Raw genomic sequence first — 16,418 nt, 5'->3', positions numbered from 1 at the left:
GGCACTCAGGTTCAGCATCTTTCTCAGCCTGAGAGGATTCAGACACCTCCCTCCCAACTCTCAGCTGGTTTCATCCCTCCCGTTGAAACGCTCAGAAAAGAGTTCCTGATTTAGAGAGAGAGCAAATAAGCCACTTGCCCTCTCTCTTTCCTTCCAGAAAATAGGATACTTTTTAGAGATGAGGGAGACAGGGCTTGAGATTTTGCCCTAAGAAGCCATGGAGTAACTCATGAACAACATTCAAAGTGCATTTGAGCACCCAGGACATGTGGAGAGCCAAGTTCCTCTTCTCTGACCTCAGAAATACACTACTGGCAGTAGGAAATCCAGCCTGCCCTGCTTCCTGAAGGCCCTCAGCATGCAAAAGCAATGTTTGGAGAATTCCTCCAAAGGGGACCCACAAGGACTGACATGCAGCATGACCCCATACAACAGCGCTGCCAACTTTTTGCAGCAATTCACTCAAGTCTTGTGAAAGCAAGACTAAATTGGACAGGAGTCTGGCACTTCATCTTCCCTCCCAACTCCTCTGGGTGAGAACTGTTGAACAGACCAGGTTTCAGATAAAGTAAAAGCAAACACCATTCCCCTGTGCTAAGATATAGGAATATTATCCTGACATTTTAGCATGGATCACTCATATTGCTGCTCATTCTTTCTGCTCCTAGAGCTGTATCTTGACAATAGAAACATTCTCCGAATACAAACAAAATAATCAGTGATGAAAACCAAATTCGCAGTGGAAGCGCACACTCCTCAGTGGGAAATCCATCAGACGAGATTTGCCTCTTGGCCTATACAAGCCTAAGTCAGTTGAATTTCCACCGGTTATTTTTATTCTAAATATTTTTATTCTTTCTTTCCAACAGTAGTCTTGTTGCCACATAACTGTGTGAATGTTTTCTAATATTTGGCCAGTAGCCTGCTAATTACAGGATCCAGGTTCAAATTTGTGTAATAAAAGCACAGAAAATAAAGGTAAACAGCATGATAAGTCCCAGTGATGCTGGCCTCATAGCGAGATCATAAATTGCAGAATTTGTTTTACTACAAGGAATTACAATCACCATCCAACATTCTTGCAAGCTAAAGATTAAAACTTCCACTTGAGCTCACATAATAGTTTCCACAAGGAATTTATCTGCGATTTGTACTGGAAACAAGACCTGTGTGTTTTAAGTAGTTGGCAGCCCACAGAGTGAACCTGTCACATCCATCAGCTATTTAAAATCAATTCACATGATAAAGGACAGCTTGTGGAGTGCCTTTCCAGCTGACCACGTTGGGTTATGGACAAGAAGCAGTCTTGTCTTGTGGGAACAATGGCTGCAGGAGATGTAAGCCCCCTCCGAAGACCAGGTTTACCCCACAAAAGCCTATGTCCTTAAATTAGATGTACAGTCACTATAAATCTAATCGCTAGAAGTAATCAACCAATATCCATACTGAGAGATGTGGAGGCCTGGATCTAGCTGTTGGAGAAAACTACATTGTGAGATAAGACATTTATTGATGCTGAGGAACAACAATGTGAGGAGCCATTGCAACATAAGCAATTTAACTATACCCTATCTGAGATTTCTGAGTAAAAACAGGAATTCTTAGGACACAGAACTACTCGACAAAGACACATTAGCGTGGCATCTTCTGCAGCCTGTCTAAGGCTGTGTTCTCTATAACTCAGTGAGATGCATAGATGGGTCCTCCTCCAGCCCTGCTGGTGCCCAGACAGTATCAGGCAACCCAGAGCCCTTTGCAAGCCCATGGGCCATTTCAAAATCAACCACAAAGACCATTCTCTTAGTCACCGGTTTTCAGTTTCAGGTGGTTTCCCTGTTTAATGGCTCTGGCACTAATAGATTTCAATGGCAGATGCAAGTCTTTGGGATGCATTTTGAGCAAGAACCGTGAAACACTTCATTTTGCAGATAGGAAAACAGACTGGTTTTAAGTCAACTGGATGTTTTTTTCTGTGTTTTGAAAGTAGTTGAGCAAAACTTTCTTACATTAATGCATTTTTTCAACCAGCTCTTCCTAGAGAAGACATTAGAAAAACAAAGTCCTCACAGAAGCTGTTAATTTTATTGTCATCCAGCCTGGCAATGCAGAGAGACAGTAAAGCCCCAGAAACAGGCAAACAAAGTCCTGGCTTCCAGCTTGGATCTGTTTGCAGATCTGAGGCCCTGCAACCCGATCTTCTGGAAGATATCAGCAAATCCGGCTCGCTTTCTCATGGGAAAAAAAAAGCATTTTCACACAACTTGCACAAACGCACTGCCCTGAGATCTGAGATTTTCTTTTTGAGGGTCAAAAAACATCTTACAGCTGTGTATTTCCTCACCTCCCTGTCGTCTCCCCCTAGTAAGAGAAATCATCTATATGACTCTCGCAAAGCAGCCTGTCTCCAGACCAACAGAACCCCTCTCTGGGTAACATCATGGCTGCATTGCTGCAGGCAAGCAGCTCTGGGGCATAGGACAGGGCTGGCCTGGGGGCTGCGGGCATGCGGGAGGGCCGCCCGCCGTGCCTCTCCTCAGCGGGCAGCTGAGCCTGCAGCACGGGTTCTTCGCCCAGAAAGCCTGGCTTGGTTTTGTTTTTGTTATCCTTCCAACCTTTCCTCTCTCTGCCCAGCAGCCCTTTCCCTCACTGTAAGAACAGAGGCCAAAAACGGGCCTCGGAAGCGAGCAGTAGCGGGCAAACCCCCGCACCCAAGATGGCCGCCCGCTCCCTCACTCAAGATGGCAGAAAGGCTGAGCGGCTGCGGGGACGAAGCCGAGGGTGGCCATGTTGTTTTCGGGCAGGCGGGCAGGACCATTGCGGCGGAGCAGCGGGAGAAAGGTGGTTTCTCCCAGAGGCGGTGCGAGAGGAGCGCGGCAGCCGCGACCCACGCGTGGGGCACGGTAGGGTAAGGGCTGCGACCAGCCCGGCCGGGACCGAGGGGTCGGTGAGGGCAATTGGACGCACAGCCCGCCAGGGACTGCCGCGAGGGAGGGCCGAGAGCTGGCTGGGCCGCGGGCCGGGCTCGACGCCTCGTGAGGGAGCGTGGTGGAGGCGAGGCCCGGGCGCTGCGGCGAGGCTTGGGGTGTCCCGAGGCGTCCCAACCCCACGGTCTGGGCGGGTGGCCTCGATTTTCTCACAGAAAGAGCGATTTGAATTCATTTCTGGCTGTGACAGGTGTGGTGTGGGTGTTGTCGCTGCTCTGACAGCTTGCTAGACCCGGTGTGGGAATTGATTTTCCAGGTGATTAATGCAGGTGAGTAATTCCAGCACTTATTTATGCCCTCTTCATGTGCTTTTTCACTTACGGTAGTTAATTATCTTCCTGTCATTCACATTTTGTCATCACAGTCACTCTCAGAATGCTATCTGACAAAAAAAAAAAAAAAAGACAAGAAGTCTACCCACCTTCATCTTACTCAGGAAAGTTTTAGCCAAGGTATCCAGAAGTAAAACTCTCTCATGTGCTCTCATGCTGTACCAGCACTTCACAGAGGTATTTGGGCAGCTTCCGCAGAGAGAAGCTGGTCAAAGGAGTCTCATTTTCTTCTGCCAGTAGGTAAAGGGGTTCCTATATGCAAACAGCTGTCAAGATCGTAAATGATCCCTCCCGGGGAAGATAAGTTAGGGAATAAGTTCCTCTTCACTTCCCTAATTAGAAATTTAGAATTCCACTTAAAAGATTTGGGGAGACTCAAACAACCAAAGATTATGTGTATTTTGCAAAAAACAAAGCATGAAATAAATTGAGCGACATGCTTATTGAAAACTGTGGCTTCAGACCTTTCTTGTATTTTTTTTTTCCCCACAGACAGATGGAGATACTGTTACTGTCTTCACTTCAGATGAGCTATACAGTATCACATCAGTTAAAACCCTGGCCCATAAAAATTTCCAAGTAGAGGTAAACAGTGAAAGCCAAGAAACAATTCTGTTTTAGAAACACTTACTGTTGCTCTTACCAGCCCATTTTTCCTGTTTTCATTTAACTAGAGAGATACTGTTGAATGCATCATTGTAGCATTAAAAAGAAGAGGGGCACCTAACAAAACATTAATCTCTTCTTGTGAATTAGAAGCCACTACTAGGCTTTGGTTTTGAAAACAGCTGGACTTATTCCAGTGGCATTATTAGGTACTGTGATAGAATAGAAATATGCTTTGGCTTTTGTAGTGGTTCTTTAATTCTCTGGAAGTCTTGCATCCATCCAAATTCTTTGAGTCCCCAGAAGTCAGTGTCTGAAGCTAGCAACTTGCTGCCTGATCTCAGAAGTAGCCCCAAGGTAAAGCAGAATGATATTCGTTAGGGCTGTTAGCTTCTCTTGCCTTCTCATTTTTGCTACTGGTTTTGTGAACCATGAGCAGTTTTGTGTTCTGCCACTCTGCAGGGTTAAGGTTACATATATAAGGCATACGTAAGTCCTGCAGGAAAGAGAAGTGCCAATTGTTCTGAGATTTGGGCTGGCTAAAGCAAAAGGGACTGGGGAAGCTTGCTTTAGTGATGTGGCTAGGAGCCAAAGTTTGGATTATGAACACCGAGATGTTTTGTGTTCATATGTGAAGGGACCAGATTAAGCCTTATATTAATAATTATGTTACTGTTATTTTTTCTATTTGATTGTTGGCTGTTATTTCAAGCCAACATTAACTCAAAATACATGGAATGCATCCCTCTCTGATTAAATAAGGGAATGATTTACCACAGTCCTGTCACCCTTGTTCTTATTGCTTTGGGTGGGATAAATTTTCTCTTGTCAATAAGCTTTAATGACATGTAAACTGTAGAGGCTTTCTTAATCCAGTGGGGATAAGAAGCTGTTCCCTTACCCCACAAAGGAAAGCAACATATTTAAAACTCTCTACTGACAAGTTTTCAGGAAAAGAAAAAATAATAAGAAAGCAACTTAGACAGTGTTTCAATACAACTGCGGCGTTGCATTCTAATCTCTATCTCATGAAAGTAAAACGTGAGAAAACAAATTGTTCAACACTACTTGAGAAAACTCAAGTTTCCTGTCCAAGCAGTAACAAAAAGCAGACTCGTTTTCTTCCGAAGAAGCAAAAAGGTGGGAATTGATTTATTTGTGGTATTTTTTTCATTAGAAAGACATTTCAGTAAACAGTTCCCAGGCTGATTTAATCTAGAACCAGATGAACTGACGAGATCATGTTGGAACAAACCTCTCTGTTTGGCTCTGTATCAGATATAAGTGTTAGCTGAGTTCACATGTGAGCGTGTACTGAGAATTTATCTCAGATGGGGATCTTAAAAAGGAGGAGGAGAAAATTAGCACATGCTCTGCTCATTGATTTCCTTAAGCTTTACTGATCACTGAGCTTCTCAGTACTGTCAGCTCTGCTCGGACATGAGGAATGATGTTGTGCTGGAGAACACTGAGAAGGGCAAGTCAGGGAACAGATTAGGTGGTAGCTTTTTGAGTTTTGGGCTAAGTATAGGCATTACCCTCTGGATCTGCACTTCTTCCTGCAGCTTGCAAGCACTCCCTGTTTCTTTTGCAGCGAAAATATTTAGTAGTAATAGTATTTCAGCAGGTTGCAAAAATCGTGGTCAACACAAGGTGCAAAACAGTGCTCAGTGCATTCACTAAGACTGTCCTCACTGTTCAGAATTCGTAAGGCAGAGAAAATGTTAATTAGATGTTTGGAGGAATCTGGATATAAGTAGTCCTTTTCTGATACAATTTAGTTGATGCTATTTTGCGCATCCCTGCACAATTTCCAGTTTGAGTGGTCCCTTTAACACCTGTTTTGTCTTTACTCATTCTTTTGGCTACTTCTCCAAAGTATTTCTCTTTTAGTAATGTTTGTTTGTTTTCTTTGAGTAAGCATCTTTGAAGTGGCAGACAGGGGAGGTGGCAAGTTCTGCACCAGCTGAGCAGGAAGGCTGAGATCCCAAGCAGTCCCACTTATTTGGGTGGGATTTCTCAACAAGAGCTCATAGGAGGGAGGACTCGGGATCAAACTCCTAACTGAGACAGTTATTGAGGTTTTGCATAACTCACACTTACAGACATTTAGTGTCTAGTAGAAATCTCCCTTGTTTCCTAAGAACATTACAATACACATTCCCGTGACTCTTAATGGCACCTGAAACCTGTAAGTGCAGTTTTAAAATGTTATTTGGGATGTCACAAGTTACGAAGCACGCCTTACAGATTAGAAGATGATTATCCTCTGCGGTGCTTGCTGCAGTAGCTTGTAATAGGAAGTATTCTCAAAGCTATCTCTTAAGCTTGCTATTCAAAGCTGTTCTCTCTAGGCTTTGTATTGTATTCAACTTCCTAGTGCCGTATGTTGAAGACACATTCGTCTTCTTAATCAGACAGTTTATATCTGCCAGGGATGTATTTAATGTAATGTCAAACATAATTCAGATGAGGAGTGAAAGCAAGCACAGCAAGCCAACCCTAAGCAGAGTCTTTCAGCAACAGCAAGCTACTTTGTCTGTTTATTTTGGCCTAACGTTCCTCCCTTGGTGACAGATCTGTTGCAAATGTGCTAAATAACAGGCATTTAGAAACTATGTTGTATCAGGAATATAAGCTTAGAATATCGGATTGTATCAGATCACATATTATAGGAGCATCTAAAGGTTTCAGTATGGGTGTCAGCAATGCTGCTGTGCTTTATGGGCGAGGGTAAATGAGACTTCTTGTTCCAGAGTTATAGGTGTCGTATATGGGTTGAGATAGGAAAGCCAGAGTGCTCTCAGGCATGAGGTTTACTGTAATGATGCGTAGCATCTGTCCCTAGAGCTGATGGGAAAGTTCAAATTGTTCTTTGTGAAATCACCAAGATGTCAGAAAACTTCTGACCTTGCTGTTTGATGACAGAGAAGGAGCAAGCTGTTTGGAAATATTTTCCAAATAAAATACTACTGCCTCCTCAGAGGAAAAAGAAAAGTATATATTTCCAGATACATAATTTGTCCCTGTACATTTTCTGCATTTCTTTAAGTGCCTGAGTACAATATAAGCTTACTAATTCTCATTTTTAACCACCAGGTCTGATTGCTTATTTGAAGGGGAGTGAAACAGAATCAAAATTGATTGAGGTCCAGAGATTTCTGCCCTGCTTTGGATGAGGGGCTGCCTGTCACAGTGAGTAGAGCCTGGTGTGGGATTGTCAAAACACTGGTTTTTGCTTTACCACCAGCCTGGAAACAACTGGAAGTAACCTGCTATACTTTGGTTCCCCCATTGATACAACAGGCATGGGGAAGGTTGCTTAGTTTTACTGTGAATCGCTGTGACCTCTGATGTTGAAAAGTGCTTATATGAAGTGTCATGTTATTATGTTACTCACAGTTTGTTACTGTTACCATCTGTACTCCAGAATATTGGCTCTGAAGGATTATACTAGAGAGTAAATCTAAATCTGTGACTGCAATAAACCGTAATCTGTGTTTGCTGATGACAGTTGCATTGACAGAAGTAACCTTGAGGGCTTTAGTACATCTTGTAAATTGGGAATTGGGACACAGCACTTCACTGAGCTTTTTACATAAGTGACTAATATTGTATGTGAATGAAGAGGTAATTCGTGGAAGAACAAGCATTCAAACATCTGTGTATTTTTCTGGCAGGATGGAGAAGAAGAAAATTCTAATGAAATCCAAGGTTGCAGCTCCTAATCTCCTGAGGGCACTTCATTCTCTGTATCAGTTTGGTCATCTCTGTGACGTGACAGTGCACACGCAGCATCTAGGAATTCAAGAGGAGTTTCTGGTTCACAAAGCTGTCTTGGCAGCTTCCAGCAACTATTTTAAGGGGCTTTTCCTGCATGATGAGATGCTGGACACCAAGAATTGCACAGTGACTCTGCAAGACATTTACACAGAAGAGTTCACCTCCTTTCTGGAATTCGTCTATACTGCAGAAGTAGAGATTGAAGCAGGAAAACTGCAACGAATGAAAGAAATAGCAGAAAGGCTTGAGTGCAAGGACTTGCTCGACATTTGTGAAGAAGTGAGAGCAGAGGGAAAGAAGGGTTTAGATTTGAGCCTCCATCTGAAAGGTCAGCTGTGTGAAAATGGTGTGCCACAGTGGCCTCGCATCCAGCAAGAGGAGGACTGCAAACTGAGTAGCTGTTCCCAAGCAGTGGCAGTACCCATGCAGAGGAAACTCTGGGAGAGGCAAAAGCGTAACAAGTTGCTGGCTGGTTATGAACTCATTGGAGGCCAACCAGCAAATCTGGAGCAAGAGGGCACTGCTTTTCCACAAGAAAAATCTAGGACAGCAAAGCTACCCAAATGTGACAGAACAGATAACAGAGGCAGACTTGGCATGGATGTCATTAGTCTGGAGCAGAGGAATACTCATTCTCCCGTGAGTCAGACTGGGTCAAAGGAAGCCTGTGTAGTAGTTAGGGATATGCTGTCTGAGCAGTGGGAAGGTGGAAACAGTTTAATTTCTGATCTTAGCAGTAAAACCAAGCGTAGGAGATCACTGCGGCGTGTGGCAAAAGTCTTGCCAGAGATTGCATGTGAGAAGTGCAATGAATCATTCCACGTTATCAAGCAGTACCAGTTGCATATGGAGCTCAAGCATGGTGTTAATCTGTCTGTCAAGTACAGCTGCAACATGTGCGAGCAGCTCTTCTCCAGCCACCAGAACCTGAAGCAGCATTGCCTCACTGTTCACAGTGCTGAACGGGGCTTCTCTTGCATGTTTTGTGACAAGAGGTTTAAGCATCAGAAGGACAGAAATGATCATATCCAGAGGGTGCACGAGAAGCAGAGGGATCCGCAGGCATGCCCGTACTGCGACAAGGTCATCAGCTCCAAGTGTGGCCTGACAGTTCACATCCGAACACACACAGGAGAGAAACCTTATAAATGTGAGCGCTGCCCTGCCAGCTTTGCTCAGAGGTCTGCTTACAAGACTCATGTAAGGTACAGCATTCTGTGTTTGTGTGTATGAGTTCTCACTTGTTTGTGAGCGGCAGGGTAGAAGCATTTCTGAAGTCCTAAAAGCTTCACTTGGAGAATTCCTTGGACTTGATCTGACGGGTGTTGAAATCTGCACGGATTTTTTTCAGGTTACTTCATCAAGTTCTTAGTCTGAATTGAGGTTTCCCAAACTGGGAATTCAGGCAAGCATTTCCTGTTGAATCAAAGAGGTCTTGTGCAGAAAGCTCAGACTTTGATATTAAAATTGGAATCCCAAAAGAATCGACATCTGTTTAAAACGCATGTGAAAATATCTTTCCTCTTTCTTGAAATATACGTCAGTGCTTTCTTGATTCTTAATAATACATCCAATAAATGCTAATAATAATAATTCACTCTAAAAGGAAGATTTAGAGTTCTAAATTATATAAAAATACCATCAAGTCAATTAAGAATGTGGTGAAATGGAGAAAGCAGGGAGAGGGCAGTAGCTACACCAGGTAACTGTAGACATATAAAATATTGGAAGTTGTTCTGTGTTGTTCTTCTGCACTTCTGCTCTGTGCTTTTCAGAGGACAACCAAGTTGGCACTGTGCTTTATATTTTGAATTATGTTTAATAGTGAGGGCAATACAGATTGTGTGCGTTAATCTCTGAGAAAAAATGTTGTGTTTAAACATATTAGCATTTTAGACATAGGCTAGGATTGGTAGACTCTTTCCTTGTGGGCACACTTTCTGCTAACTCGTGTTGAATCTTGATTTCAGGGAAACTGGCCATAGGGCCTGCTCTTCTCCAAGGCAGGAGGGCTGTTACAACCTGGGCTTGTTATTTATTGATTTTTAATAATCAAAGGTCCGCGAGGAGGACATCGAGCTGTATTTGAGTAAGAAAATGCATCTGTTGATTCTCACGTTTCTGTGTTTGTAAGCCAAGTCCATAAGGGGCCTGTAAAAGCTGTTCAGTGCATTCATGTGCTCTAAGGTTCTCTGCTGTACTGATGTTATTTCTGGCAGATGTGTGTTTGATTTGCTTTTAAAACCTTTGCAGTTAATTTTCCACACCCTGACTAGCGATAAGGAGAATTAACAGTTGCAATTGACAACTTGCAAGGGGTTCTGTTCCGTTTTTCATATATTTAATCTGTATTTCCCTTGGTTTAAGTCCTTCATTTCTTACACTGTCCACTGTTGTCTTGGAGTAAAATATACAGTCCATCTTTTGGTTGTGGCCAGGTGACAAGTATGTATACCTCAGAGACTCTGTCCTTGATGGGCTCAGATATTTTAGTTTTCTTTAACTGCCTGGTCTAGCTCCATGCAAAATTTCCCTGGTTGGCACTGTAATTATGCTGTATGTTCTTTAAATGGTGTGAAGAACAGCTAAAAGGAGAGAGCTCCTTTAAGATAAACATGCCTGAATTGAAACAATTGAACCTATTAAAGTTGTTCCCCATGTTTGTTTGTTTTAACAGAAAAATCCATGAATCTGGGCAAGAGAGGAAACTTATGCCAGTTTACTGGATGGTAGTTCCACCTACTCACAGACCAAATGCAGCGAGCTGTGACAAAGATAGCGATAGGGAGATATGGGATGGGATGCCAGAGGCTGTGCTAGAAAGGGGTGCAATGCACAAAGAGTCTGCAAGTCGTGAGGAAGAGCCTGCAAGGCCAGCTGTTACACAGGCAGACTGTAGTGAACTGCAAGAAGAACGGAAGGAGAAACGTGCAGAAGCTCAAAGAGGAATGGAAACACTGAGTGAAGAAGGGAATGAAGCTGAAGGTGGGAAAAGTGTGAAGGGAGAGGAAGAGGGAGATTTTGAAGCAGAGTATTCAGATGTTGAAGATACTAGAGATAATGATGAAGCCTTTACTGAGGAAGATGATGAGGATGATGAGTGCTCCAATGAAAAAGCTGCTGAAGAACGTGAATCAGCTGAAGAATTTAAAGTAAAGAAGGTAAATAAAAGTGGGGTGAATAAGAAATCCACCTATGTAATAAGATGCAATAAGTGTAACGAGCAGTTTGTTTCCCGGAAAAAGTATGTGGATCACTGCAGAGATATCCACCAGTGCTTGCCTGGGAAAGTTTATCAGTGTGACATCTGCAGCAAGTCGTTTGCTAGTTACAACAGCTGGAAGGAGCACCGAGCATGCGTCCACACTGATGAAAGGCAGTTTGCCTGCAGCCTTTGCAGTGCTACTTTTAAAAGAAAGAGAGATGTGAGGACACATTATGTGCGGAAGCATGAAGGCAGAGTCAAACGCCCTCTCTGCTCTGTCTGTGGGAAGATCCTCAGCTCCCGAACAGCGCTAGTGTTTCACATGCGGACACATACAGGAGAAAAACCTTATGAATGTGGCATTTGTCATTCAAAATTTGCTCAGCCATCACAGCTTAAGATCCATACCAGGTCAGCCTACGGTACTGCTTCTCCCGTTATCGTTTCCCGCATGCCCCATGTACTTCAGCACTTCTTTTTCCTCTCATCTCCCAGTTCTGAGTCATTCTCCTTGGTGTCTTTATGACAGGAGTGCTGGGATGTGATGTGATACGTGATCTCTGTGATTAATTCTTCTGTGTAAAGGCTTTGTCTGCAGCTGGTCATTGCATAAGTTTTGGTTGGGATTTTGAAACAGGTGCTCTGTCCAAACCTACAAGCAAAAGCTAGTCATTTGAAACAGACTTCAAAATAAGATGATGGCCCTCACTGATGAGAAATAGGCTGAAAAATGAGCAAAGGACTCCAGAGTTCAAGATGAAAAGACCTTCCTGTGTGACTCTGAGCAAGTCATTTGGTGTGGGATTCCATTTCTTCTACACAATACAAAAGCTGGACTCCTCATTTGGGCTCCCTCTGTAGTCAGCAGAGCTAGATGGATGAATTGCTCTCTAGTGGTATCTGTGTTAAATGCTTCCTCCCCAAGAGACAGTGAATCATGCCATGGAATGTCCCATCTTTCCTAACAGTGAGCCTAGCAGATAGTTTGTAGGTCTAGAGGGCTAAACTAGGAGAGAGAAATTCCATCCTTCTAGACTGTAGACCCAGATGATGGGGTCAGTAGGTCTTTTCTGTCTATTGAGTGTTCTTACAATGATTTTAAAAATTGTGAGGTATGCTGATTCTGGAGCAGTAAAACGTTTGAATATCTGTGTCAGCAGAGCCAACACTGTTTTGTCACAGTGGCTTGTGGGATTTGTGTTGGGTAACTGGCTGTCTCATATGTGCAGCATTTTTCCTGACAACTCAGAGTTAGGTGTGATTTTCCAAATTGTGCTGTTTGGGTTGGAATAAGGAAGGATCAAATGTTAAGATCAGACATCAGGATCCCTGCCTCAGACTTCTTTGATTTGAGCTAGTTTAAAGTCGGGTGTCTGGCATGTGTTTGGAAACACTGCTTGCCTGACTTTCTTCAGTGCCTTTTGGCTTTTGCAGGCCAGGGGATGTAGGGCTGAGGAGTTATGGAAGCTGAGAATGTGGCCTACACTGTCTCAAGATCTGCTGCTGGCATTGTGCTGGAGGCAATTTGCATGTGAACTGCAGCAGCATGTCATCTTTCCTGCTTTCTCCCTTCCAGTGTTGCACTATAAACATAACCTGTTAAAAAAAAAAAAAAAAAAAAGAGAGAGATATACTTTTTAAAGTACAAGAGCTATGTTATTAATAGTCTTTTGTGTGTTTTGCTTCATTTAGATCCCATACAGGGGAAAAACCATATGTTTGTGAGGACTGTGGTGCTTGCTTTGCTGATAAAGGCAAACTCACTGGCCACAAAAGGACACACACAGGTAAGCATTAAATACTTCTGTTCCTTCCATCGCCTCCCATTGCTGCCTGATAAGAATTAGTGGGGATTTGGAAGTGAACACTTCTTTTTCTAACTCACAGAAGGGTTCCAGGAGGGAACTACCAGAGATAGAGAGATACTTGAAAAGTCACTTTGAAGCACAAAAATGGATGAGTAGGGGTGATTCTGGAGTCTTGTGGAATGAAATTATGATAAAGGGTTAAGTGAGAGAGTAAGGTCACATGTACAGAGAATATACAGAGAACCAAGGGACGAAGATACGTGGAAATCAAATAACCAAAAGATAAAAATTATGAAGTTATGAAGTATGGTAGTTCCAGGAAAAAAAAAAACAAAAACATTTGAGCAAATGAAAGGCATCAGGAAGATGGTGCCCTGGTCAATCTAATTTAGTACTTGATGTAATGGTTGGCAACTCTGCCTGTGGCGAGGGGTTTGGAAGTTGGTGATCCTTGAGGTCCCTTCTAATCCAAGCCATTTTGTGATTCTATGAAGATAAACATAGAGAAGGGAATTTTTCCCAACTCAGAGTCAGAAAGGAGTTGTGGGTAGGTGAAAGCTTCTGCAAGAATTCAGAGTGCCTTTTCCTCCTTACACAGGTGAGCGTCTCTTTAAGTGTGATGTGTGTGGAAAACATTTTGCCACCAATGAATATTTAAAATGCCATAAACGATGCCACATGGGTGCTAAGCCGTACAAGTGCGAGGTTTGTGGGAAGACGTTTGGATTGAGAGCCTCACTAGCTCAGCACAGTAATGTCCACGCAGGTAATGAAACAAACAAATTGGGGCTGAGAAAATAAACTGCACTGGAAGTTGAGATCTGAAATATTTTACAGTTTGGATGGTGACATGTTATTCCAAAACCACTTTTATAAGCTCCTTGAGTTAGGTGGTGAGGAGACGCAGGGCTGCTACTGATCCTGACTTGTTAAATGGGGCAAGGTACCATCTTATATCAAGTGACACTTGTCCAGAAGAGTGAGGTGTATTGTGTGCTGCTGGAGGACGTTGGAGTGACTGTTATTAGTGCTGCTATTCCCCTTGCAAGATCAGGGTGCTGTTCTTGGGCTTTCCATCACAGCCAGGGAAGACTTGAGAACATTTATCACCTAACCTTAGAAGCCAGGGCCCCAAGCACATTCCTCCTAGATACACAGCTTTATCCCGACGTTCGTCTTTTCAAACTTCCATACGCTTTTTGTCAGCTGAAACTGGAGCCAAAAGAAACTGCCTTCAAAGCCACTGATTGCTGTTCTTTGCCGTTTAGAGACCCGTCCGTATTTCTGTGAACAGTGTGGAAAAACATTCACCCAGCAGGGCGCTCTCCGGCGCCATCAGCGTATTCACACTGGGGAGAAGCCCTACAAGTGCAGAGCATGTGAGAGAAGTTTCACAGACATGTCCACCCTGCGGAGACACGTGTCGGTATGCCAACCCCATGTAGCTTACACACAGGAGGGAGACTGATTTTTTTTTTTTATGTGGGCAGATGAGACATAAGAGGGAATGGTTTTAAACTAAAAGAGGGGAGATTTAGATATTAGAATGATTTTTTTTTTTACTCGGATGGTGAGGCCCTGGCATAGGCTGCCCAGAGAAACTGTGGATGCCCCATCTTAGCCACGTTTGATGAAGCCTTGGACAACCTGATCTAGGAGGGCAACCAGCCCATAGCAGGGGCATTGGAACTAGATGGGCTTTCTGTCCAACCCGAGTAATTCCAGGATTCTGTGAACCCTCAAACCCTTGTGGGAGTCAGGCTGTGCTGGTGAGTCTTAGCTACTGAGAGAAGTTTCATGGCCTACTGGAGGTTCACAACGTTGCTTGAGTTCTGGTCTTTATTTTTAAAAACTGTGGAAGAATAAAGGTAAGGGTTAGGAAATGGACATAGCATGTACATGGCTTTTAAAAATGTATTTCTGCAGTGTGCAGAATTTTCTCCTATCTAGCAGCACAGCAGCTCCCACTGCTGGCTGCCAAATCAGTCATCTTCCAAATAGCTGTATTGTCTTCAAAAGGAAAATGTGATCTTAAGAGAAATAAGGAGGGACAGTGGTTATTTAATATACTTATATTAAGTATCTTAATTATTTCAATAACTAATTTTTTTTAAAAGGAGAAGTATTCTAGGTTGTACTACTACACTCGCAGTGTTTTAAGCCTCTAGCATGATGGTTTATAACATCCCCATGAGTATGGTTTTACACATTTCTGGAGTTGTGATGCACTGAAAAAATTGACTGCCAAAATTGTCCATGTTCAGAGACCTCTATACCCTCAGAGTGACTGCTGAGGGAGAGCATAAGGTGTTTTTTTTATAAGTGTAATGTTTGCCTACGTGCTAAACATCCAGTTTCTTTTGGAAGCGCTCTCTGGCAGAAAATCAGTGCAGAGTTGGCAAAAACAGCTCTGTTCTCATGCTGCAAATCCAGCTTTTGCTGCGCACACATTAGCACATTTAGCACAGTGAGCAAACCTCACTGCTGTGCGATGTCACACTGAATTCAGTGTTTGGCAGCGGCTGCTGGAAGATCTCACATGTCGTTGTCCTCCCTTTTTTCTTTAGATTCATGACCGAAACGCTCACTGGAGAAGCTTCTTAATAGATCTCACAACCAAAAAAAACCACAACTGGTCCAAAATAGAGACATTCTCGGGAGCCTGTATGGGCGAAGACTCGGTACCAGAAATTTGGTCAGTTGACCGAGGTAAACTTTATAAACCAGAGAGCGTCGTTCTTAAACAAGTACAGCATGTGCCACCTAGCGTTAGCAGCACAGAAGGCACCGACCGCCCCGTCCTGTGCCTGTAACGCCCGTGTCACCGGGAAGCCGTGCGGGCAGGAAGGCTTCACGAGGCGTGCTGCAGGTATTTGGGCCGGGTAGGTTTTAGCTCTGCGTACAGCTTCATTTTTATTTTTATTTATTTATTTATTTATTTTTTACCAAGTTGTGGTTGCATCACACGGTGTCTCTTTAGGAAAGTGTATGCGGATGTGTGTCTCTTTAGGAAAGCGTATGCGGATGTATGTTTGCGCAGATGCTGTGCTGTCACTGTGCTCACTGCGGGTTTTTAAATAAAGATGTGCTCTCTCAGCGGTGATGTGAACAGATAAATCAAGGACGGGCGCATTAACGGCTGTAGGCCGGCGCAGGAGCGCGGTTGCCTAGCAACGCCGGCGCGCTTTGTGACGTCATTTCCGTTGCGACGGCGCCGAGGGGCGGAGCCAGCTCGGCAGCGCTTCCGGCCGCCGCCCGCAGCCCGGGCCGTGAGGAGCGGCGCGGCCGGGCCGGGCCCGAGCCCTAAGCGCTGCCCCGCGCCGCGGCTGAGGTGAGCGCCGGGCCTTCGGGAGGGGCTCCGCGTTTGGGGGCGGCTCCGCAACCGCCGCGGTGCTGCTTCCCGGCTCCTCGTGGGCGCGGGCGGTCCGTGAGCTGAACAGGCCTGGGAGGCGGCGGAGCCGTCGCCCCGCGGGCAGGGCTCGCTCACTGCAGTGCTCTGGGTCCGTGCGGGGCGCGTGGTGCGTGCGTCGGTAGTGCGTGGGGCCTCGGGAAGTGGCACGATAAGCAGCTTGAAAAAAACCGTATATCTCGTATCGGGGTAAGAAAGTTAAGTTCCGATAGCGTCGGTTGTTTCAGATAAAACGCTGAACGAGGCTTTGTTTAACGGCTCTGCAATGCAGAGTGCCCGTGGGAGGAGGAA

The 16,418-nt window shown here is 44.3% G+C and overlaps 1 protein-coding gene across 2 annotated transcripts; it reads left to right on the top strand.

The window, feature by feature from the left end:
• The first annotated feature begins 2,531 nt into the window (after nucleotides 1-2,531).
• On the top strand, nucleotides 2,532-15,531 carry LOC100545925 (uncharacterized). Of its 2 annotated transcripts, XM_085218645.1 has the most exons (10): nucleotides 2,532-2,900; nucleotides 3,175-3,253; nucleotides 3,809-3,901; nucleotides 7,022-7,117; nucleotides 7,603-8,910; nucleotides 10,383-11,321; nucleotides 12,603-12,697; nucleotides 13,317-13,484; nucleotides 13,987-14,144; nucleotides 15,286-15,531. In XM_085218645.1, the coding sequence occupies exons 4-10, from the start codon at nucleotides 7,098-7,100 to the stop codon at nucleotides 15,529-15,531; spliced, it is 2,934 nt and encodes a 977-aa protein (XP_085074771.1). In that variant the 5' UTR covers nucleotides 2,532-2,900; nucleotides 3,175-3,253; nucleotides 3,809-3,901; nucleotides 7,022-7,097. The 2 variants fall into 2 exon arrangements, with proteins under 2 accessions (XP_085074771.1, XP_019468024.1); XM_019612479.3 differs by lacking the exon at nucleotides 3,809-3,901.
• The last annotated feature ends 887 nt before the right edge of the window (nucleotides 15,532-16,418 follow it).

This window comes from Meleagris gallopavo, chromosome 2, assembly GCF_905368555.1.
Source record: "Meleagris gallopavo chromosome 2, MGAL_WU_HG_1.1, whole genome shotgun sequence".
Taxonomy (NCBI): Eukaryota; Metazoa; Chordata; class Aves; order Galliformes; family Phasianidae; genus Meleagris; species Meleagris gallopavo.
The sequence above is the reverse complement of the archived record's forward strand: the minus strand, read 5'-3'. Positions and strand labels throughout refer to the sequence as shown.